The sequence below is a fragment of the Mytilus trossulus genome, chromosome 9, assembly GCF_036588685.1.
Source record: "Mytilus trossulus isolate FHL-02 chromosome 9, PNRI_Mtr1.1.1.hap1, whole genome shotgun sequence".
Lineage (NCBI taxonomy): Eukaryota > Metazoa > Mollusca > Bivalvia > Mytilida > Mytilidae > Mytilus > Mytilus trossulus.
The window spans coordinates 30,501,642-30,527,208 of NC_086381.1; the positions used below are offsets into that span (position 1 = coordinate 30,501,642).

General features: G+C 31.0%; 1 protein-coding gene and 1 long non-coding RNA gene across 3 annotated transcripts in view; both read right to left on the reverse strand.

Annotated features, from left to right (window-relative positions):
- LOC134685537 (uncharacterized) overlaps nt 1–25,567 on the reverse strand; it is a 35,083-nt gene continuing 9,516 nt past the window's right edge. For both annotated transcript variants that reach the window (XM_063545301.1, XM_063545300.1), the window contains 12 exons: nt 24,856–25,103; nt 21,124–21,167; nt 20,355–20,508; nt 19,816–19,979; nt 19,306–19,460; nt 17,303–17,383; nt 16,624–16,735; nt 16,195–16,272; nt 9,346–9,473; nt 8,650–8,766; nt 4,060–4,170; nt 1–3,325 (listed from right to left, as the gene is read on the reverse strand). In XM_063545301.1, the coding sequence (XP_063401371.1) occupies nt 3,235–3,325; nt 4,060–4,170; nt 8,650–8,766; nt 9,346–9,473; nt 16,195–16,272; nt 16,624–16,735; nt 17,303–17,383; nt 19,306–19,460; nt 19,816–19,979; nt 20,355–20,508; nt 21,124–21,167; nt 24,856–25,103 (1,483 nt within the window). In that variant the 3' untranslated portion in view covers nt 1–3,234. The remainder of the gene's footprint in view (nt 3,326–4,059; nt 4,171–8,649; nt 8,767–9,345; nt 9,474–16,194; nt 16,273–16,623; nt 16,736–17,302; nt 17,384–19,305; nt 19,461–19,815; nt 19,980–20,354; nt 20,509–21,123; nt 21,168–24,855; nt 25,104–25,567) is intronic.
- On the reverse strand, nt 13,972–15,631 carry LOC134685536 (uncharacterized). The gene is made up of 2 exons (XR_010101307.1): nt 15,026–15,631; nt 13,972–14,388 (listed from the first exon to the last, which is right to left on the reverse strand). It is a non-coding gene; the product is annotated as an uncharacterized LOC134685536 (long non-coding RNA).

Consider the following 25,567-nt stretch of genomic DNA (forward strand, 5'->3'; position numbering starts at 1 on the left):
TTTTTTTTAAATATAGGATTTCGCTATATTTTTTTTATAAATGAACTTTATCTTATACTTAATAGAAAATTAAAATAAAAACATGGAGTCACTGTTCATTTACTCCCACAATTTGCCTTCAAAAGAAGCATACATTTTGGTAAAGATATGTTTTTTTCTGTTGAACCAATAGGAGAAAAAGACATAATATCGAAATAAAAAAAGAACTGAATTACAGAAATGGCTCAAATTTTACAACAGTTTAGTTTGAATACAACTAATTTGAATTTAATATTAAAAAATATAGGTCACCGATGAGTTAAAAAAGATATCTAAATTTTAATGCTGAAAAATGGCAGTTTTGCACCAAAGGGAGATAATTTGGAGTGTTTTGAATGATATATCCATTTTCAAAGATATCTGGAGCTAACATGAATTGATTTTTTGGAATAATTTTTGTACCATATGATAAAGAAACAACTATTAAAGGTAATATATAAAATTTGTAATGAACAAAAAATGTTAATCTTTCTTGTGAAATTTTTATACCCTGGAGCCTCCCCAAAAACACTTAATAGATCATTTGTTAAAGGAGTAGATCCAGTAAGACCCTTTTTTGGAACCAAAATATAGCAGTTTGACAAAATTGTTAAAATTACCTTTTAATTATTCATTGGAAAGTAGAATGCCTCATAAATATGGGCTGTTTTTGACAATACAATGCACATATATTGGGTACTACCATCATTAAGTCGTGCTAAATTACTGAAATCTACTCCTTTAAATTTCCTAAATAGACGTATACTTATTTCCAATATCACTGGGATCTTCAATTTTGAAACTTATTTTACAAATTTCATGCATCTACTCCTTTAATCACAATTGAACAAAAAATGACATAAAATTTGTCTAAACAGTGTTAATAATTTAAAAATTTCCAAAACTTAACAATATATCTACAAATAAATATGTTCAACAATCACAGAAAATCAATGAAAACCTTTTACATTAGACTTTGGCAGTTTGAATACTAAAAGACAAAGATAGAAAAAAAAAAACAGTTGAGTGGGGGTCTCATTGGGGGGGTTCCGATCCCAGATACCGCTTACTGTTTTGTTAGATTTGTGTATCTTACACAATGTACGTAAGCAATTCTAATTTTTTGTCCTTTCCGTGGTCCCACAAGACCTCATTTCCCGTTTTCAGGACACAATAATTTGACTTTCACATGTCAAGCTTACAAAAAATTGGAATCCCGTGTCACGCTTAGACCCCAATGAGGCCCACTAGAGTGTTCATGTTGCTCAGTCTCTATTGATAGATTTCTATGCTCTGTTTTGTATATTGTCTACTTTTTTTGCCACTCCTTTTGAGATGGTTGTATTGTTTCAGACAAAGGAGTAGGTCCGGTAAGGAACGATTTTGGCTTCAAATTTCAGGTTCATCTGACGAAAGATTTTGACCACTTTTTGAACACTCAAGTGTCTATTTTATTTGAATCAATTAGTTAATGTGAAAGTTTTTAACTGATTTTGTCATTAAAAACGACCTGATTGAAGTTCAAATATGAAAAATCTAACAAATATGCTGAAAAATGTCACTTTTCAGATGGTTTTCGTCAAAAATGAAATTGGCCGCATCCGTGTTCATCCTCAATCTTCATATATGTTATGTATTATCATAAAATACAACTTACCTTTAAATATTTAAAAGAATGAACACGAATGCGGCCACTTTTCGTTTCACACGAAAACCGTCTAAAATTTAACTAAAATGCTAGAATTATGAAGATTTCAGTAATTTAGCATGACTTAATGGTGCTAGTACCTAATATATGTGCACTGTATTGTCAAAAAAAGCCCATATTTATGTAGCAGAAGCATTCTACTTTACAATAACTAACTAAAAGTTTACATTTTAACAATTTTTTAAAACTGCTATATTTTGGGGCCAAAAAGGGGTCTTACTGAACCTCTCCTTTGATGTAACCCATCCTAGCACGCATTTGTTATATATACTAACATCCTACATAATATTAAAGGTATTAATTTGTAAACTATAGGACGCGATAACTGGACATCTATGTGAAATGGACGGACTAATGGACAGACAGAAGTAAAAAAAAGTACCCCATTATTTTGATGATGTGGCATAAAAATAAAAGAAACAGTCAACATTAATAAATAGAGGATAAACAGTCAAAATAGATAAGAAAAAGGGAAAGTCAAACAGGTTCACAGAAATTGCATCATGAAATATCACACTAACTTGAATAGAAATATATATATATTAAAGTGTAAAAAAATGACAAAAAGGATATAAAGCAAACAAACAGCAAAAGTATAATGTGTTCAGAACTCAATAGAAGCTCAAAGGCATTTAATTCTAACATATAAATAACTATGATATGTGAAACATACATACAAATTGAGCAAATGATTTGATCATTAATAAATTAACAAATAATTTACAAATGTACAAATAATGATGAGTATAAAAATAATACTATTCTTAATTTTATATGAATTTGCATAAATGTGGAGCCAATACTGATTATATAGAAAATGCCTGAATTCCTTTTTTTCAGCAAAATATTTATAGATATCTATTGCACAAGTGTTCCATAAATTATGTATTTACAACTATTTCTACATCTAGTTTTTTACTTTTCTACTTTTTTCCAAGAGTGTAACACTACAGACTGCCACCCTTATCAGATCTTTTATATAAATATAATTGAACGCCATAAACATGCATGTTACTAAAACTAGACATGAACATGTGAATGATGTATCTAACTATCTAATATGATTTTGTTTTAAAGTTATTTGAAAAAAGAATTCCAAATTGTAAAGAAAAGTGGTAACTACAGCATGTTTTGGGACTGATTTTTTTATGTTAGGCCATACATGGTACAAAGTTTTTTTAATAGAGCTTTTTCTTCAATGTGAATATGACAACTTTTTTTCTAATTTTGTTGACTTATATTAAATCAATACAATGTTTAACACTAAAAGAACGCTGTTTAATACAACACACATCATTATCTAATGAACATGGTTTTGTTTTTAAAGATGAACAAATTTCTAAATAACACATTCATATCTTATCTCCTAAAAAAGTTATTTTTTTCTGTCAAATATACCCTGGTTTCAATGCCGCTCAGAACTGGTAAGGTTTGGTATGATTTTATGTTATTAGGGAGCATGATGTACTGATCCAGTCTACTGTAGAATCAAGCCTTTTGTTTTCAGCTTACATTTCAACATTTAAGTCTTGGTTTAGTTCCTGTATTTTCTTTATGTTTTTTATGCTGGTACATCCATACAAATGCAAAAGTTTTAACCTGAAAAAACAACGTCACAATGTTAAAATTATCGTCAAATTACCTGTCAGAACCAAATATTAATTCAACTTACAAGTACAATTTGGTCTTTGCTGTATTACCCACAAAAACAAAAGATTATCATTATTGAAGACATAATACAAAGATCTAATTGTTTTTTGCAGCATTTGTTTTTCCATTTGTTTCAGTACACTGCTTTTTTTACAAGTATAGGGGACTATATTTTCATAAGCCCATGGTTATTATGAAATGTTATAAATATTCTTTTCACAGATTTAAACTAGTATCAAAATGCATTTTTTTTTTAAAACTGTCCATTCAGTCTTTTAAAAGTGAATACCCTTCTCTGTAAATTACAAATTGAATAATACTACCATCCTTTGAAATGAACAGTAAAGAAATTTTCAAAAATTGGCCTTGAATTCTGTGTGGTGTTTTTTTTAAAGAATCATAGGTGGATCTAGGAGAGAGCAGGCCCCCCTTTTTTTGTTGGAAACAATTGGTTCATTATAAAGGAAATCACTGAAGCATAACTGGATAAAGCCCCCTCTTATGAAGATTTCTGTATGCACCACTGAGAATACAAGACATATGCCATCAACCTATTCCAAGTTACTGACAAATCTGAATAAATACTTGTAATATAAGTTATTACTTTTTCTAATGATAATAACAAGTCTCAAACACTACTGCAGTAGACATAATACTAAGAGATTAACTGTACTATATCTTACTTTTTACAGTGTTTAACAAGTTTGATAACTACAGCATCAGTAACATCTGCTAGGAAGTTCAGCTTGGCTTCTTCTAATCTCTGGTTACAGAAATTGGCTAACATAGAAACACTGAAATGAGGGTAAATGCATGGTTAATAAACAGCGGTCATATACTTATAAGTAAAATAAAAGACAAATAATTTCACAAAATGTCAGAATTTTTTATAAAATCAAGATCAAAACATTGAAGTATTGATAATAAGCCCTCTAATAGTACTGCAACCAGAGTTCATTTTTTAAAACTTTAATGGTCCGGAAGAACACACACCTAAATTATATATCGATGGAAAGAGGAAAACGTGTACAATTAGAAAAGTTGGGTCGTAAAAATCCAGAGTGGTCACAATTTTGTGAAATTGAGGTCAAATGTCAGACCTAAAAATATCAATATTTCAACCGCAAGGACAAAAAGGAAAAATATTCTGATATTTATCCAATAGAATGCTACAAAAACAATTAAATCATAAGCATATGCTATAAACATTGTTAAAACAACAAATTTGACTATTTATATGAAGAGCTGCCATTACAAAATGGCGTTTATTTGGAACCTTCTGATTTTTTTCCATTTGAGACGTAGCAAAAGAAGAGGTGGCCTTGACCTTTTCACATCAATAAACTTTCATATTTTGTATAGTGTTTCACTATAGTATATTACAAAATTATTTTCTAAACTAAAAGACACCAGTTTATCAAATTATTTCAATATTTGTTCTATCTTTGAAAAAAACAAAATTCAAGCGCTGAAACAGTGTTTTTAATTTTGCATCTTAAAGGTTTTTTATTTTGTGGAAATTAGTATCTATTTATAGATATATACATATTGTGTATTTGCAAAGTCTGGACAGAGCAGTTATAACACAAAATATACTATAGTCACCCGAGGCTATTGCGAGGTTTGAAAAAAGTGTAAAACAAAGTCAGTTTGGTGCATAACAGTTTTTTAGTTGGGAGGATGAAAAATTATACAATGCAATGCCAATTTTCTAATGTTGTAATTCAAAATCAGTCATGGTCCTTAGGTAACTTTTAAAAGCGACACATAATAGCTCAAATATTCATTAAATAGAGACATGAATCAATCTCTTTGTCATCATATATGCGGATTCAGTACGTGTATTAGCATTACAAGACACTTCCCTTTTTTTTATAAGAACAGGTTCGGCGCTGGACAGAGTTAGTTTATAGCAAACACAGTTTTTGAGTACACATGCTATCTGGAGCGAAAATACCGTCATGATTCGGTCAAACTCGTCAGAGAAAGTCTTGTATAAAAAACGAAGATGTGGTATGATGCCAATGAGACAACTATCCACAAAAGACACAAACATTAACAATTATAGGTCACCGTACGGCCTTCAACAATGAACAAAGCCCATACCGCATATAGTCAGCTATAAATGGCCCCTATAAGACAATGTGAAACAATTCAAGTGAGAAAACTAACGGCCTTATTTATGTAAAAAAAAATGAACGAAAAACAAATATGTAACACATAAACAAACGACAACTACTGAATAACAGGCTCCTGACTTGGGACCGGCACATACATAAATAATGTGGCAAGGTTAAACATTGTAGCAGGATCCCAACACCCCCCCCCCCCCCCCCCCCCCCCCTAACCTGGGACAGTGGTATAACAGTACAACATAAGAACGAACTATAAAAATCAGTTGAAAAAGGCTTATCTCATCACATAGATTAAAGGTTTTTCTTTTACCTTTGCATAGGAAACACAAAAGCAATGTGAGTACAAAGTTTCGATCAAGGTTTGTGACCCATACTACCATATGCATATGCATGATGTATCTGTACTGCCAATGTAATGGGGCGAATGTTGCTACAGAAACGATTGATTTTGTAATAGCCATGCATTTCCGAATTTTTGTTATCTTTAGGGACAATATACGGTTCAGAAGCGCCTTTGTGTTATTTTTCATTAATTAACTAACAAATGAACTATTGAGCCTAGGCTCCGTGTTGAAGACCGGACCGTGACCTACAATGTTTTACTTTTATAAATTGTGACTTGAATGGTGTGTTGTATCATTTGCACTCATACCACATCTTCCTATATATATTAAGAAGATATGCGGGCATCATTTCCATAGAAATACCACAACGAGGACATAGCTCATGAGAGCACAGGGGGCAGGGTTGAGTAATTGTTCTTCTTATAGTGTATCCTTGATATTTTCAACCAAACCTTGGTGTTATTCTGAAAGTTTTAACATAGACTTCAATTTTCCTGCAGCAGATATGGCATCCCCTATATTGAGTTTAGAGCTAAACTCTATATTTCATATTCCTGGGCCCCACTGTGTCTGAATTGTAAGGTGTCACAATATCTAGTTAGTTCTGGAGTTTGGCAGTTTGATAAACATCAGAGACATTCTTGGGTAAAAGTGATCGGCATACTAGTATGTAGAGGATATGATACATGAGAAAGGTTTTTCTTATGGAAGAACAGATCACATCATGAACAATCGTTATAAATGAACTGACAGCAAGTTCAAATTCGACTTCAATAAGTACTTGGTTATGCATGGATAAATGATTACTCACATTAATAAGCACAACTTAAAAGACTGTCAACACGTTTAGAGGACTCAGTGTTGTGTAGTTTTTGTTTATTTTTTTAAAGGGTTTTCTTTTATACAATGACCCTGTTTTCATATCCAAACTACAAGGAAGAAACTGAGCGCGAGATCGTATAAAAGTGTCAGATTGTGAGGATACAAACATTAGTTTGATCACACATAGGGATTTCTGTTGTTTCTAATTTAAAGTTTCCCAAGTGTGCATGGGGAAACGAAATATGGTCACTTGGTCTTCTCCTGACCGGCAGTAAAACGAAGTGGGGCGTCCGTTTGTCTGTGCGGGATGTATCAAGTTCGCAGTCACGTCCGGTCAGAATGGGACGTTAAATCCGATGCCTCGTGTAAAGGGGGTGCCACGTTCTTTGCACGTAAAAACCCTTGCAACAACTCTTCAAGGGGTCCGTAGGTGGCCTGTATCATTGAAAAATGTCCAAATCCAATATACCATCATTTTCCAGTGGCAGTCTAAATTTTCCGGGACCATCATCCCGAATGGCCTCTTTTATGACAAAACCTACCTATTGTTTTTATTGTTTTAAATAAAACTTGTTCTCGTCCTGAACATGTATGAAATATTTGCCACTTGACGTTGTACGCAATCAACAATCAATCAATCTAATTTAAAGACGAACCAATTTTGCCTTCTGGTGCAAGTCTCATAACATAACTGATGATTCGCCCAAGGAAAGCAGAATATCAAGACTAGTTGGTTTTAGCATCACCTTGCCAAAAACCAAATCTATGCAAAACTTCAATAGTACTGTTCCCCCGACCACTTGCATGCATATTAATTGCTCTGAGGTTAAACATTGACATACAATGTATTTTCACACAATATCAACTAGTCATTATCCGGAAAAAACTCTTATACGAAGGATTTGGTTAACTTTTATAAAAAGTCAAAATTTTATCAACAAAATTATAACTTATTTACAGAAAATACACGAAAAACCTACTATATATATTCAAATCACTCAATAATAAATTAACTTCTCCTACAAAATCTACATAATCACATCGAAACTATCAAATTGATTGTGAAGGAAAAAACAAATGGTGGAGCTGATTGACGGATAGGAAATTTCCGTAATTAAAATATGTACAAATGATGTTTTTATTTTTGAGTTTTTGACAAAATAGTTTGGAATTTGCCCAACAAAATTTGCATGCAGTATCGAAATAATATGTTTTGTCCTCTCAAATGTCAAATACTGTTTTTGAATCATATATTTTCTCATTTTCAAAGAAAAACGCGTTAAATTTCTACCTAAAAAAACAGCCAACTTTAAGTTTGAAATTTTTACTTGGAGATGTTATTATATTTATGTCTTTATCATTCCGATGATCCTTGATGATATGTGCATAGAAAATATTAATAAAAATAGCGGGAAAATTAACCAAAAAAAATATTTTTTGGATTTTAAGGTAACTACCCAAAACTGTAAATTGAGAGGTACCCCCATTAAAGGGATAAAATACAAAAATGTGACCATAGAAACTTTTTACGACCCGACGGAAATTAAAATATAGATATTATTCTATCATTTAAAACAATTTGCAGCCGTGTGTTATTTTGGACCATTAAACTCGTTAACTAAGCGTCTTTTTCGATGTCAGTTGCAGTACTATAAGTCACATTATTAAGGACTTACCTTAAAACCTTCAGGATTTTAACATTATAGAAAACAACTATTGTATAAACTAATGTAATGTTCCTTAGGTTAACAACCAACAATATATTTTAAATATATACTGAGAATTCCTTATTTTTGTGGGAATCATTTTTTGTGTACATTTGATTTTTTTGTTTTGCCAAAGTCTGCATACAAGCCAATAGGAAATATGTACGTTGTTGAACAGTTAAATTTGTGGTTCACATATACCCAAGAAATGTGGTACCCCATGAATGATAAAAACCACATTAACTGCCCTTTCCATATCAACTTACCTCCGCTGTGTACATCCTGTAGAACTGATATCAATGTTCCGTAGGTTCTGACAGTTGTTAGACAGAGCTCTGATACTGTTATCTGTAATATTCCTACAGCCACACACATCTATCACCCTGTAAAATTATGTCATATTTATAACACTTGATACACACAAACATAATTGTATAACATAGAAAAAGCAGTGTGTTAAAACTCATATTTAATTTCATGTTTACATGCACAACTATAGCATTTATCTGTTCTTTGTCATATGTGTTTTGTGTATCTTCATAATATCTTAAGAGATATACTTTGTACTCAACATATTATTAGTGGTATATGGGTATTGACTGAGTCTCTGACAGGACAAATGAATAGCTGTCTTTAGAATGCTTATTCATTAACAGCTGTAATACTTGTACTCTTCAGTACAGGTCAAAATATCTGGACCATGTTTTTATCTTTATTGTTTGTACTTGCTTGTATGTTTATATTTTTGCAGTAGTCAAGTTTTGGTTATTTGTATGGTCTGTTATACTGTTCAATTATACTGTATAACTCGTGTTATCCTTTGTAAATAACTTTTAGAAAAGCAGATTTTGTACTTTTTTTTTCTCTAGATAACCAATATCTAATCTGTTGATGCTAGGCACTTTTAAAATAACTTTTGCAGAAAATAAGTTATTCCAATAATCAAGTTTTATCATAATTACCTGATATCACTAAGATATGTTGATATCTCTAATAAGGCTACATCACTAATATTTGGACAGTTGGCCATTACTATGGTCTTTAATCTGGGACAATTCTTCACAACATATCGAATACAGTTGTCCTTTATCTGTAATTGTATAAGTAAATCAGACAGTTAAGTTTTGAAAGTATAACTGGAAAATATGAAATTTATGTATAAAGAGAAGGTTTCCGAAAAATATTTCTCTTTGAAATTATAAAAATAAAATAAAATTATAAAAATAAAAATCAAAGCGCGAAAGCGCTGTAAAGGCAGTTAATTACAGGTTGTGTGTATTTCTAGTCCAGTTATATCATTATCTTCCATGGATCAGGGAAGGGGTAATCGTAATCTGTAATCGTAATCGATTGTAATTGATTACATTTTTTCAAGTAATCGACAGTAATCTGTAATCGAAGACATTTTAGATTACATGTAATCGTAATTTAATCGATTACAGCAAAAAATTGGGTGTAATCATCGATTACTTTTCGATTACATTTCGATTACTTTAGTAAAATAGTTTGATGAAAAACAACCTATTTCAGAGGAAAATATGTATGTTATCACTTTGAAGTACAAATAAAATATTATACATCAACAATACTTGAGAGTAAAGCTATCTATTGTCTCAAGCTGCATTATGAGCAACCAGACCCCCTACCTAAATTTACTTTATATCTAGCTTTTTAATACAAATGGATGTATGTGCTTGTCAATAATTGAAGCCAAGAGCTTTAATATTAAATAATAAAATAGATTTGAAATAATAAAATAGGTCTTAAATAAGAAATGTGTCTGTCTTTTGTTAAGTTCTTCACTACATTTTTAAAAGTGATAAGTTTATTTGCGTTATATTTCCTGAAAACATCATTTTCAGTCAGAGTTGAAATTAAAGCTTAGAATAGATAATCAGTTGATTTCTTAAATGTTATGATATACATGAATATAAATTGAATTAAAAAAGAATAAAAAATCCTTTTAACATTAATGAACCAATGGCAATGCATTGCAATTCTTTTTAGAAATAGATACATGTATCCCTTTTACACTATAAATATATTTTGTATATAATTTTATGGGGAGAAGTCAACAAATCTTGACAATATTCTTGCCTTTCACAATTAGATGATCAAAGTCTTCTAATCAATAACAAACAAAGCTTGTTTTTATTTCAATTATCTTATGTCTAATTAAGAATGAAATTTACAGTATTTAGCCCCAGGTTATAGATTGTACTCCAGTGGCAGTTAAATAATCTGTAATTAGGGTGGTTATCCAAACAAAAGGTTTAAATTATGCATGTCATTATAAAAATAATTTTTGATCTTAAAAATTAGCTGAACTGATTAATTATTCTACTATTATTTTTATATTTCCTTAAACATTATAATTAACTATGCTAAAATATTTTTTTTAAAGAGTAAAAAACAAAAAAGCTAACTGAAGTCAGTAAGAAAGCAAAATTTATGAAAAACAATTAGTTATGAATAAGTGATTGTTGTAATTCAATGACATCTTTCATTTATGTTGAAAGTAAAAATTTCAAGATTTTTTAAATATTTCTAATCTTCATTAAGAGATATGATTTTAAAAAACAGCTATTAACTTACAATTTAGAAACAATGCTTTAAATGATGCATTTGGTAAGTTCTTTATAATTTCCACTATACAAATGTTGAGCAATATAATTGTGTTTATACATGTTATTTTTTTGGTGAAATGTTGAGCATGTAATTGACAGTAATCGAAAAGTAATGTAATTACTTTTGATAAAGTAATCGATTGTAATCGATTACATACTAAAATTTGAGTAATCGATTATTAATCGATTGCACAAAAATCCTTCATGTAATCGATTATTAATCGATTACATTTGCCAGTAATCGTGCCCATCCCTGCCATGGATAGAACAGAGGTGGTTTGTAGAATTTAAGATTTAGAGTTCTTTTGTACCTAGTTCACCTATATCTAGTCTACTGTTTACAGTATATTTTCTGTGCCTCCCATGAAATGCATTTTTAGCCATGGCCTTGTCAGTTTGCTTTAAATTTATGAGTTTGACTGTCCCTTTGGTGTCTTCCGTCCCTTTTCTTTAGACATATAAGAACTTTTCCTTTTCAATATAAATAGACTATTTTTAATTATTGATTGTATACACATATTCTATGACTCCCATAAAAAAAAGTTCACAAAGATTGACTAGTCTCTGTACTGTGTGTATAGCAAGGACATCAAGTAACATAATGGTAAATGTACATAGTAACATGTCAACTTTTTTGATGACCATACCTGTCAACTGTCAGTTTTTGCAGAGTATTTCCCCAATCGAGCTCAAGGCTCCCAAATGGAAATTTTGTACGAAGAAGCCAAAATCCACATTAGAATATATTTGAAGGGAATCCATGAATCCATGACAAATCGCCCCACTTTAAAAACAAGGGTGCACACACTGAAATGTCTATTCTTCTTTACTAATCATTGATATTATGTTAATAATAAAGCGTTATTACAACTGTCACATAATCTTAACATAAACCAAGAAAACTAAACATTGACCTTTGAACCATGAAAATGAGGTCAAGGTCAGATAAACCATGCCAGGTAGACATGTACAGCTTACAATTCTTCCATACAACAAATAAAATTGACTTATTGCTTATAGTTTAAGAAAAACAGACCAAAACACAAAAGCTTAACACTGAGCAATGAACCGTAAAAAATGAGATCAAGGTCAAATAAAACCTGTGCGACTGACATATAGATCATGAAATATTTCCATACACCAAATATAGTTGACCTATTGCATATAGTATTAGAAAAAAAGGTCAAATCTCAAAAACTTAACTTTGACCACTGAACCATGAAAATAAGGTCAAGGTCATATGACACCGGCCAGGTAGACCTGTACACCTTACAACCATTCCATACACAAAATATAGAAGACCTATTGCAAAAAGTATAAGAAAAACAGACCAAAACACAAAACTTAACTATAACCACTAAACCATGAAAATGAGGTCAAGGTCAGATGACACCTGCCAGTTGGACATGTACACCTTACAGTGCTTCCATACACCGAATATACTAGACCTATTGCTTATAGTATCTCAGATATGGACTTGACCACCAACTTAACCTTGTTCGCTGATCCATGAAATGAGGTCGAGGTCAAGTGAAAACTGTCTGACGGGCAAGAGGACCTTGCAAGGTACGCACATACCAAATATAGTTATCCTATTACTTATAATAAGAGAAAATTTAACATTACAAAAATTTTTAACTTTTTTTTCAAGTAGTAACTGAACCATGAAAATGAAATCAAGGACATTGGACATGTGACCGACGGAATCTTCATAACATGAGGCAACCATATACAAAGTATGAAGCATCCAGGTCTCGGACCTTCTAAAATATAAATCTATTAAGAACTGAGCTAACATCGCCGCCGCCGTATCACTATCCCTACAATGTATGTTGAGCTTTCTGCGACAAAAGTCGCAGGCTCGACAAAAAAACTGCCCCAACCTGAATTACCAAATCGCCCCACTTGTGAACTGTGATAAATCCCGTTAATATTTCTCCTGCCAACTGGTCCCACCTAATGGAAATGGGTGAAATCTAGATAAATATATTATTAACCAGGATGAATTTAGTAATGCCAACTCGCCCCACTTATGGAAAAAGATGTTATTCCATTAAATATAAGTTAAATTCCTTATATTGCATTTTGATACATTAAACTGGTTTCTTTTCAACTGTTATGCAAATAACTAAGCTTCAAAACTTACAGTTATTCTTCAACAATCAGTTTTATTTTTAGAATTATAATTTCAGTATATATCAATAATACATGTAGTAATTAAATTAATTTTTGGTTTGTTTGTATTCTGTGTAGATTAGTTTTCGTTAAAGTGGTGCGAGTTTTTATTTTTAATTGTATATATTAATCTAAATATTACCGTTTTTTTAAGTAGGGCGAGTTGACAGGAGTAATATTAAACATGATTTAACCAATTTCACATGTGGGGCGATTTGATAAATCAGTTTGTGGCAGTTTTTAAAAAAGTGGGGCGATTAGCCAGTGGGGCAACTTGTCCTGCTTCCATTTGAAGGCTCCCTTGAAGGTTTTGTAAGACTATATTGACCATCTTTCACGTAAAACCCCCATGTGCAATATGAAGTTGGCAGATATGTTTCTAACTCCAGGCAAAATCTACCGGTATGAATGAAAAAGAAGTTTTCAATTAAAGCTCTGTGGCCATAACAGCTGTCTCATTAGCATTTAACCACTTCCCATATTTGCAATTAAAACAATAGAAGAAAATTATTCAACACAAAAACAAAACTTGTAAATATGAAATTCTCTTTACGGTATGAGTTTTTCTCATAGTTTGAGATTGTACAGTAGTATTATACCTATTTCTTATTCACTTTTGCTTGATAAACTCACTAAATATCATATACATTGTACCACATCTCCTTATTTTTATAAGCATTCCAATAACATGAACAATTGTAATTCAATTCTATATACCAAAGCAAAATGAACTGCACCACTTTCATTCATTAGTATGCATTTTTTGACAAAATACAAGTTCTTAAATGACACAATATATATTTATTGATAAAAAAATTAAATTTAGTATACAACTCTTTAACAGGTATAAAAAAAAGCACAGCTTTGTCATAACTTGTGAAATCTGTGCTGAAAACATAGACATTGATGGTATTTGAGTAATTCCATATGTGAAGCTCAACATTAGCTCGTCAGTTGGTGGTGGACAGTTATAGTTCCTTTCTGCAGGCTAGGATGAATGACTTTTCAGAAAAACCAATTTCACAAATCAAAACTTTCCTCTAGATTTCTCCTACAATATTCATCCAGTTTAGTTCTTTTGTTTTAATTGGACACCGTCCTGATTTTTAATTTTGCAAACCATTCAGTCTCTTGCTTGCAAATGGAGCATGAAAATAGGATGGGTATGGCAGTAGACAAGTCTCTTTAAAGTGGGTTTGTGCCCTGAAAAAAAGTTTTATAACTTAAGTTTTTTTAAAACTTGTGCAACACACATACCTAAATAACTATAACATAGAAGAGAGCATCATTCGTGTCAATGTTTTGTTCCTTTTTACATTGTCATTGATATTTTTTCAGAAAGCCTGAGGCATAACTCGTGAATTCCTGTCATTACATCCTAAATTAACATAATTACTGCTAGAATAATTATCAGTATGATATACGTACACTATCATTTTACAGCCCAAGTCTTCAGTATATATAATTGTTGCATTCATTCACTCCTGTGTTCAGTCGTTCAAAAATATTTAAACATCAACAAATGAACTTTAATAAGGACAAGAAAACACTAGAAAATATACGTACATTCAATCCGTGTTAAAGAGTATTTGAAAGAGAAATATATCTGGTTAAACGATGTATAAAGGAGGAAAAATTGTAGACATTGCATTACGATGTTTCTACCTAATAGCACGTGGAGATGTTTACATATTTAGACTTGACCCAGTATGACCCGTACCTTGTAGGTCACCGCCGTCGTTTAAACACTCGACTACAGTCGTGTAAGACAGTAAAAAGCTTAAGCCTGTACTATTTACGTGAAGTAAATGTTTTGTTCTGTACATTTAAATTGTTTTACCTGATAGCAAGGACGTATATCTATCCGTTTCCTTCTCAATTCACTTTGACAAATCCTTCGAGCTTCTTCAAAACATACGTATTACTGCGCCGGAAGTGAGAAAAATATGAGAAATCCTCGTAAAATAATGTTATTTTCAATTTTGTGGTTTCCATTTTGTTATATTTATTATACAAAGATAAAAAAAAGTTACGATTAATCATGAATTTGCATATCATTATACGGAACGTTTATGGACTATTTTTTTAGCTGTAAATCGGCCATTTTGGCGGGAAATCATATACACATACACACGTAGATTGGCTGGTACCCGATCGTAATATTACACATCACATATATCAAATAGCTAATACCCGGAACGTAGTACGGGGAACCAGGATAATACGTAGACAACATACATAACTAGAAACGCTTTTACGGTTTCTCGTTCATAAACCGAATTCCGCTTTGAATTATAGAAGATGCAATATTAATCATGTTCAGTCGACTTTTCATTGTTATATCAACGTCTGAACTAATTAAAGAATCTTTAGATGTCAGATAACACTCGAAATTGACCCGACCTCTTTCCACACGGAATACACATAATGATAGTTTGTAGTCAGGTTGACTGTTTATAATGCAAAATACACACTAATAACAATTTCTATAAAACGAACAATACACACTGGTCGTTTCTTTAGTCCCCAATGTAAATGAAAGAACCAAAAACCATATTATACCATAAAAAGAAGAGGAGAAATTCGAACATTTCCGGGTCTATTTCTGGCCAAAAGACCCCCTGCAAAGATTGCGTATGAAAAGATGAACCTCATGACTTAAAAGTCAGGCCTTAAAGCACTGCCTTTAATAAAAACAAGTTATTCAACCGGTAATCCATTAATATCTTAAGTACCTATTTGTTTTATTTGAGGTTAAGAAGAAAAAAAAAAACCAACTTTTTATTTTAATTTTTATTTCAATCATTGTGCATTAAAAAAAATAGGGTTAACTTTGTATATCTTTAATTAAAATGGTGCTCTCTACCCATGTTGATTATTTAGTTATTTTTTAACAAATTTTCAAATAAGGGAAAATAAGCTTTAGATCTATTTATGGTCTTAAGATTAAAACAACCTATTTTTTTTTAGACTTAATAATCTAAGTTGAATCCTTCCCCAGGTACTTACATGCTTAACCCCTCTGAGATCTAAACTTTCAATTCTGCCAAGACTGGTTGAGAGCTGTGAAATGCATGAATCTTTTAACTGTAAATAAAAAATAAAATTGTAGAGACAATCAACAATAATCAAGTTATTATTTTAATTATAGTATATCAAATATTAAAAGTATTCTTAATATACTAATCCAAGACTACTGTTTTCCCCCTTTCTATAGGCTATATGTAAATAGAATCAACAAGAACTATGGGAATACCCCATAATGTTACAGATGATTGAAGTAAGTTAATAAGATTATCTCCCCTTTTGTTTAAATATTTTGGAGAGTTTATAATACATTATGATACACAATTAAAGCAGCTGTAGCAACTGTTTTATTTATCTTATTCATTTCTCTCTAATAGCTATATACCATGACAAAAACGAAGAGTCAAATACCTTGTAACACTGGCCAAGATTCAATGTCAGAAGGTTTATACAATGTGTTGCTAAATATCTAATTCCTTTAGGTGTAATCTTGAAACAGCCAAACATTTCCAATACTCGTAAACTGTAAAGAACAAAGATAAATCAGCATAAGACTACATCTAAGGTTTACTAATGGTATTCCTTTTTAGGGCTGTTTCATTAAAACATACATGGTACCCAGGGAAGGCACTTTGAAAACAAAAAGACCACTTATAGAAGGGATTTAGAGTCCTGCATAATTTTCAACCTGTTCAACACAATATTTCACATCCACCAATAGCCTCAAATTTAAGTTGCCTTTCCTGGGTCCCATGTATGCTTTTATGGAACAGCCCTTAAAAGAACTCCGTACAGAAATATAATTTTTAATGGAATCTATAAGGAGAATTTAGCACAGAAAAAACATCATTTATCAAGACCTTTTTATGACATGAAATTCATCATTTACAGAGAAAAAACAAACATGCCTTGATAGGCATTGTCAAGTTTTTCTCAGATTGATTAGTTTCATTGAAAATGATAAATAAAATTCATCTTTTTTAGTAGATAAGAATTGTTGCTTGCTTATAAATACCATAGATGTTTTCATTTTTTTCAATATATACTTACTTACTATTTAAATAAAAATTTAAATTAATTTTTCCATTACCTTGAACCATGTTTCTTGAGTACTGTTTCTAAGCCTTCATCAGTTATGTTTTGACAACCATTTATGCATAAACTTTCAAGTCTGAAACATAAAGCATAATGAAAATTATAAATAGAGGATAATGGTGGAAGTTATCACTGAGGGCCAAGCTGTATGTTAATAATTTGTGATGCAATATATACAGTCCGTCAAAAGTTAAGCACCAACGATATATAAATGGCAATATTTTTTTTTAACTATTGTGAAAAAAATATTTATGTTTGGTGTTATGAATTGCCTTTAAGATACACTACTAAAATTCTTTACGACCAAAAGGATTGAACTCTGATAAAGCAGTCAAGCTACTTTTTATTAAAGGGCATCTGCACGTTTACAAATACACTGTTTCACCAGGTGGTCCTGTAAGTGTTCAAACATTGGTCCATCGACTTCATAGAGGCAACCGAAGAGCAAATCGTATTGTCAAAAGACATGCCCTAACAGACAGGCACTGTACAGGCAGGTTTTAATAGGAGAATGACTATCTATGCTGGAACATGAGAAGCTGACAAAACACTCATTGGTTAGATGAGAGTAGGTTTATGTTTCGACCATTAAACGCATAATACAAATTTTGATTGGAAATAATACGGCCTATGACCAAAACAACATTTGCCCAATGATTTCATTCAGTCCTGGTGATGTTACAGTACAGGATTGCTTCTTATACCGTTTGTTAGCCGGTATGCAGATCCTGCAGGGTCACATAAACGGACAGACATACAGAGATTTAGTGCCTAAAAACATTGTAGTTCTTCATTTTGATAATCCCCTAGTTGCGTCAACATTGTCACGACCCTTGTACATGGATTACAATGCTAGATCACACCTGTGGGGCAAGGATGTTAACTGAGTCAAAAAAGCAATACAGCCATTTACACCATCTTTTGGCCTTCCATGTTTCCCTACATGAACCCTATTGAACTGGTCTGGGATGTCATTGGCAGAAATCTCAATCGCAGAGACCAACCTTCATAAAATTTTGTCAAATTTTAAAGTAGTAACTGTTGATGAATGGCTAAGATTTCCTCAACTAAAGTTATGAATGCTTGTAACGTGTCTAATTGTTGTGTTATGGAACTGTATCGGAAATGAGGTTGTTACACATGCTATTGACTCACACATTGACATCAAGTTTGGCGAACATACCAAAGATTATTTCTAGATAATTTTAATGATATTGGGTGATTAATTGTTGTAAAAAAATAAAATCACAGTGAAACTTAAATTCTGTTTCTGATTTGTGTAATTTACACTATTTCTATGAACGAAAAACCTAAATGCATAAAATCTTTATAAGTGATCAAAATTATATTTGTGGTTTGTTTATGGTATGTGTTAGCAAAATTGCTACATGAATGTTTTCTTTTTTTCAAGGAATATTTGATTTTTCAAATTGGAAAAAATTTCGATGAAATAAAAATAGGTGGTGCTTAACTTTTGGCGGACTGTATATAAGAAGTAACAAAAAAAGTGTTACAGGATTTTTTTCATATACTTGACCTATTTTCAAGAACGGACACTATTTTATACACGTGTACAGAGGTTGCCAAAAAGAACCAAGAATTGACCATGTTTTTCAGTTTCCTTTTTTTTCGTTTCTAGTAACAAAAAGATAAAAAGTTAGAATGATATCAATCTTGATCAGTTTTCTTCCTTGTTAGTAACACAGAAGCAAGAGTAATCATGTCATATATCATTACGAACTCTATGGGTTTTTAAAGTAAGGGAGCTGAACTTATTAATGCAGTGGACCAGCAACACTGATTACCATAGTTACAAAAAACTATGGGTTTGGGAGGTAATGTTTTTACTGAAAGTTGAGGGAGCATTGTATATAAAATTTTGTTATGTAATTTGATAACAGAATAAGAATAATTTATTACAGTGTCACATGCTTATATGAAACACATTTAATACATAATTACATAATATGCAATTAAATAGAAATAGACAATGTTTACCTTTTACAAGAGCTAGAAATAGCACCAACACCACTATCTGTTACCATGCACCAACTGGCATCAACATGTGTCAAATTATGACACCTTGCTGAGGCATGCAGTAAAATACAATCTCCTGTTAAAGCACCTCTACTGCAACCACATAAATTTAATTCCTGAAAGTATAAATATAAAACACATTACATCGAATATTGTATGAGTTTTCATACTTATTGTATATGATAGTTGCAATTTTCAAACTGATATAAATGTTTAAAAATCTGTACTATATTTTAAAAAGTGTTGTCATTGTGGAATGGAGTATGGTGAAATCTGGTCTTTCAATCATATTAATATTTATACTCATAATTATGTTTTTGCAGTTTAGAAGAATACAGTGTAAAATGTTTGTTTGTTCACCATCGACTCACCCGCAAGACAATAAGAGATCTCACCACAACAATTTATAAGCCAAGTAATATAAATTGTTAAAACCTTAAAACTTGTATTGTTATTACTGTACAATCTTACCCTTAGAGTTTCACAACATTCCCTAAACAATTCTCTAAGACCCTTGGCTGTAATATTATCACCATGACATTGTATTAACGCCAGACTGACAGGATGCCGATGACCTATATTTGCTAATGTTTCGTCATCCATATCATGTTTTTTCTTTATTGTTATGTATCTCCCTAGAAAACAAAAGGAAAATATACAATATATATTTAAAAGAAATTTACAATAACTTATTATTAACTTCATCTTTTACAAGTTTAATGCAATAATTTAGAAATTCAATATTCTTTATATCCTTATAATTTTATAATTACCTAATTTCATTTTATCAAATCAGTGAAGGTCCCTACATAGAACATCAATTTCAAAATAACCATAAAAAAACTGTTTTTTTTTTAAAAGAAATAGATATATATTCATTTTCAAAAAGATATGCGTTCAAATGTCACAAAAAAAATAATTGAAAAAGCAAGCTTTTTTTTTTTTTTTATCAAAATCAGTAATTAGTGAATATAGAACTTCCCAAGAATTGACCTCCTATTAATACTTACATAAAGTTTCATCTAAAGCTACTCTGTAGTACTGTTTACATGTTAAAGCTGCATCTACTAAATCTCCATGAGACAAGAAGGAAAAAATCTGTAACATTATTTCATCTGGAAGACACAGCCATGCTGAAAACTTTCCTTGCTGTATTCTTGGTGTCTGAAGTAATAAAATCAAACTTCTTTTTAATAATTTGTACATGTTTATTTAATTCTTTTACATATGTATATAATTTTTGTGAACATGAAAACAAAATCTTTGTTTTTTTTTCTTGACAAATGTATGAAAATAATCTACTAGATAATATACTTGATATTGAAGAGATTCCTCATCCATGGGTCATCCAAAGAAGGGTAAAAGTTCCTTGTCTATGCTCATGCATGAAACTACCTATATGTTACAAAAATATCAACAAATCATTAAACAATTTGATCAGTCGTTTTTAAAGACATGAAAGAATAAGTTATACAGCTTTTTTTCAATTTATTTTCGAAAGGGTAAATAACTCTACAACACTTTGAGTTATAGTGCTGGACAATATTTTGTGAAGAATACAAATGCTACCCTCAAATGTTTAATAACATTCTATTTTTAAAAAAAAAGGCAGATTAGTCATATTATGACATACATAGTATTATTTTCTGCAAATAAATTTTGAATTTTCCTCCAATGGAAGATCATTGTATGTTTTATGCAAAATTTTATAATTTTTAAAGATGATTTGATATGCACATTAATTGCATTTATTTATGTAGATCAGTACTGTATACTTACCATTTCCTGGTACATAGAGTAAGCACTTTGAAGTTTGCCGATATCTGAAACAAATCAGAAAAAAATGTAAAACCTACAGAAGATATATGTTATAATAATGCCCACTTCAAAATATTTTTTTAAATTTTTATCACATTTTTGAGACACTTTTAATATGTTAACATGATATACTGTGGATTAATTTATTTTTATGCTATCAATTATCTTGGATTTAGGAAAACTTACTTGTTCGTAGATATTTAATTTCATGGCTTAGCCATAGACATAGTGTGTATATGTCATGTACAAGTTGCGATTTTGTACAGGTTATAACATGTACAAAAATATTGTACATGTTATAACTTGTATAATGCAAAAATACAAGTTATAACATGAACAAAAGTACCTCATACATGTTATAACCTGTACAAAATATTGCTTAAAAATGGGTTTAACTTGTACAAAATTTAAAATAAATCTTAATGAAGTAAAATATACATTTAAATTCACCAATGCATAAAAAACAACAATAAATAGGCCAGAACGTGTCTTTTTCTGTAGAGGACAATGATGATAAAATTTCAGAAATATATGTTTCATGACTTATGTTGGCAAAATGTGTTTTCATGTAATTGCATTCCTCAATGGCAATTACATTAGATACTAGTAACTAATTTCTTAAGAACGATTCTGATTTTTGGGAAATACTTCTCCCTCTCGATTTTATAGCATGCAAAGACTAAAACAATATCTTATATGCTTACTCTTTAAAAGCAATAGTTTTTATTGGACCACGGTTGTGATGACATGTCTTATGATCCTCTTATGACTACTTATGGACATATCTTTATTTTAGGACTTATAATTGTGAGTGTCCACTTTGACGGCGATAGTAAAATACTTTCATTCTAGTTGACACTAAAAGACATAAGAGGATAGCCAGGATAGATGTGTCTACAAATAAAATTACGGATTGAAATCTGTTATGTGTCTAAATGACAACAACATAAGGCCACAAATACACGCTTTCAGGTATAAGTATTACTGTTAAGTCTGGTCTTTGGTATATCTACTTTACGTGAGTCTGTATTTATGTATGCCGACATACGACAAAATTATTTTTATGTCTACCTGTGCGAATTTCAAACGCGCTATTTTACACCAGTAATGAAAACTTTCTATCATTTATGGGTAGACTTTACATAGATAAATTCAGCCGTATTTGACGTGAAACTGTTCTTATGTATCCCGTCATACTTTGAACCACACCATTATTTTATTTATTATTATTACTTTTACTGTTAAGTCTGTTTTTGTTATATCAACTTTACGTAAGTCTTCATTTATGTATGCTGTCATACGACAAAATTATTTTTATGTCTACCTGTGCGAATTTCAAACGCGCATTTTTAAACCAGTAATGAAACCTTCTATCATTATGGGTAGACTTTACATAGATAAATTCAGCCGTATAAGAAAAGCAAAATGAGAATGTTAAATTAATGTATGCCTTTTTGTGCTTCTTTGTTACATTTGTTGTTTATGTAGAGATATTAAGATGATAACACAATATTGACTGTTGTACCCCTATTTTTGACATTTTTACTCTTTGAGTATGTTTGTTTTGTTCATGCATCGTTGACAATTTAATGGAATTTGATGCGACTGTCATATAAGTGAGAGGTTTAGCTAGCTATAAAACCAGGTTCAATCCACCATTTCTACATTAGAAAATGCCTGTACCAAGTCAGGAATATGACAGTTGTTACCCATTCGTTTGATGTGTTTGGAATTTTGATTTTGCCTTTTGATTTTTGATTTTCCTTTTTGAATTTTCCTCGGAGTTCGGTATTTTTGTGTTTTTACTTTTTTCAAAGTAGAGGATATATGTTTAAAACATCAAAATGACATTAACCTCATGCAATGATCTATTCTTATAGTTTATAAACAAAAATTGAGTTATAAATTTACATAAGTCATGCTGAAGGCCAAAAATGTTAAAGAGTATAGATCCAAAGATATTGATAATGAAGCGTGGTCCAATGAAAACTATTTCAGCTCTCTCTTGCTTTTACAGAGTAAGCATATAAGATATTGTTTTAGTCTTTTCATGCTATAAAATCGAGAGGGAGGAGTATTTCCCAAAAATCAGAATCATTCTTAAGAAATTAGTTACTAGTATCTAATGTAATTGCCATTGAGGAATGCAAGCTTTAAGTAAATATGTCACACTTATTTGAGCCATAATGGACTGCATAAAACATACGATTACATGAAAACACATTTTGCCAACATAAGTCATGAAACATATATTTCTGAAATTTTATCATCATTGTCCTCTACAGAAAAAGGCACGTTCTGGCCTTTTTATTGTTGTTTTTTATGCATTGGTGAATTTAAATATATATTTTACTTCATTAAGATTTATTTTAAATTTTGTACAAGTTAAAACCATTTTTAAGCAATATTTTGTACAGGTTATAACATGTATGAAGTATTTTTGTACATGTTATAACTTGTATTTTTGCATTATACAAGTTATAACATGTACAATATTTTTGTACATGTTATAACCTGTACAAAATCGCAACTTGTACACGACATATACAAAGGAAATTTGTAATTCGTTGAATATTTAATTTCATGGTTCATCTGTTAAAAATATCTCATATATATATATACATGTATATAGAGTACCAACTGAATGTTTCTGCAAAATTTGCTTCACATAATAACATTACCAGAAGTGGAGTAAATGTTCATGGTATAACATAGTCAACTGTATTTACATAAACCAAAATTATTTTTTCCTTTCTCTTGAAGCTCTAATTGTTAAATAGACAATAATAGTGCATTGACTTGACATATCAACGATATAAGGATGAGGCTTAGAAACGGGGAAATGAGAGGCTGAGCTGAGCTATTTCCCTGTTTCGGGCTGAATCCTTATATCGTTGATATGTCAAGTCAATGTACTATTATTGTCTTTATACTGCAATCTAAAACAACATTTTCAATTGTTGTTTAATGCATTAAGGTTATTTATTTGATTTAAATATTAGTGAAAATCCCCTATAAAAAGGCCTCATACCATGCTCGCAGAGAAATATACAACACAATGAAATGTACGTATTTACCTGTTGAAACTCACACTCGATGGTGAACGAACATCAACCATAAGCATGAAACATAATGATTTATAGGTTGCAAACAAAAAATACTAACAAATGAAATATGTTTTTCCCATAATTGCAAAAGAAACAAGGTTGAGTCTATCCCTGAATCATTGTATGCATTGGAAACGAGAACAGGTTGAAGAGGTCGTATGAATAATTAAATATTATTTATGCATTTTCTATTTAAATATTCATGAGGAAAAGTGATATCGGGTCAGTGTCTGTATATGACATAGAAATATACAGTCAACGCATTTTGACTGCTCAAAAAGAAACGAGTGCAGTATAAAATACTGTATCAGACTTCACTTTATACAGAATTTTCCTTCTTTAAATTTGTATTCTCATGAAGTCCTTTCATTTTCATTGCCAAATTCCACTCTTACTTTCCTATTTGATATTCTTGTTTATTATTTATTATATATTTATATGTAATGTACAAAATGTATAATAAACTTAATCTGTATGACAATAAATGACCATGGTAGTGATGAAGACTTAATGCATCATTTATCTATATTAAATGTATCGGTTGGCCATAAGTTTGTTTGTCAAAATAAGGTTTGAAATACCATACCTTTAACTGGTTCTATTTCTTCAGCAGGAAGTCGATGATCTATTACATAAGGTAGTGACTTAGGACTCTCTTTGTTTTTGGTTTCTACTTTAGATGAAGTACTAGGGGCCTCTTTTTTCCTAATCAGGGGCTGTGAAGTGGGGACTTCATTTCTCTTTACTGCAAAAGCTTGACTTGCCACTTCTGTCCTTCTGACAGGAAGACTGACGGGAAGATCTGGAGTAACATCCCCTCTTGATTCTTCTGATCTGTAAAATATAGTTTATATTATTCACCTTGATAGACAATTGTAAGGTGGATAATTTAAAAATAAGAAGATGTGGTATAATTTCCAATGAGATGAAGTCTCCACATGAATAGACCAAAAAGTAAAATCACAAAAACACTGAACTCTGGGGAAAATTCAGAATGGAAAATCCCTGATCAAATGGTACAGAAATAGGTCACCATACAGCCAATGACGTCTTAACTGATAATTTTTTTCCCCAGTAATTACATAGATCAATACAGTAAGAATAATTTGGAGATTTGGTAATTATGGCAGATCTTTGAAAGTCTCAGTTGAATTTGCTCACATTTTTTTAGACTGGGACATCAAGAGCTTTACCTATTCTATATAAAGACACCTGTCTATTTATAGACAGCATGTTGACCATTTGATGCCTTTTTTTTCTTTGTTGTGATTAGGTTGCTGTCTCCTTGATATAAACCT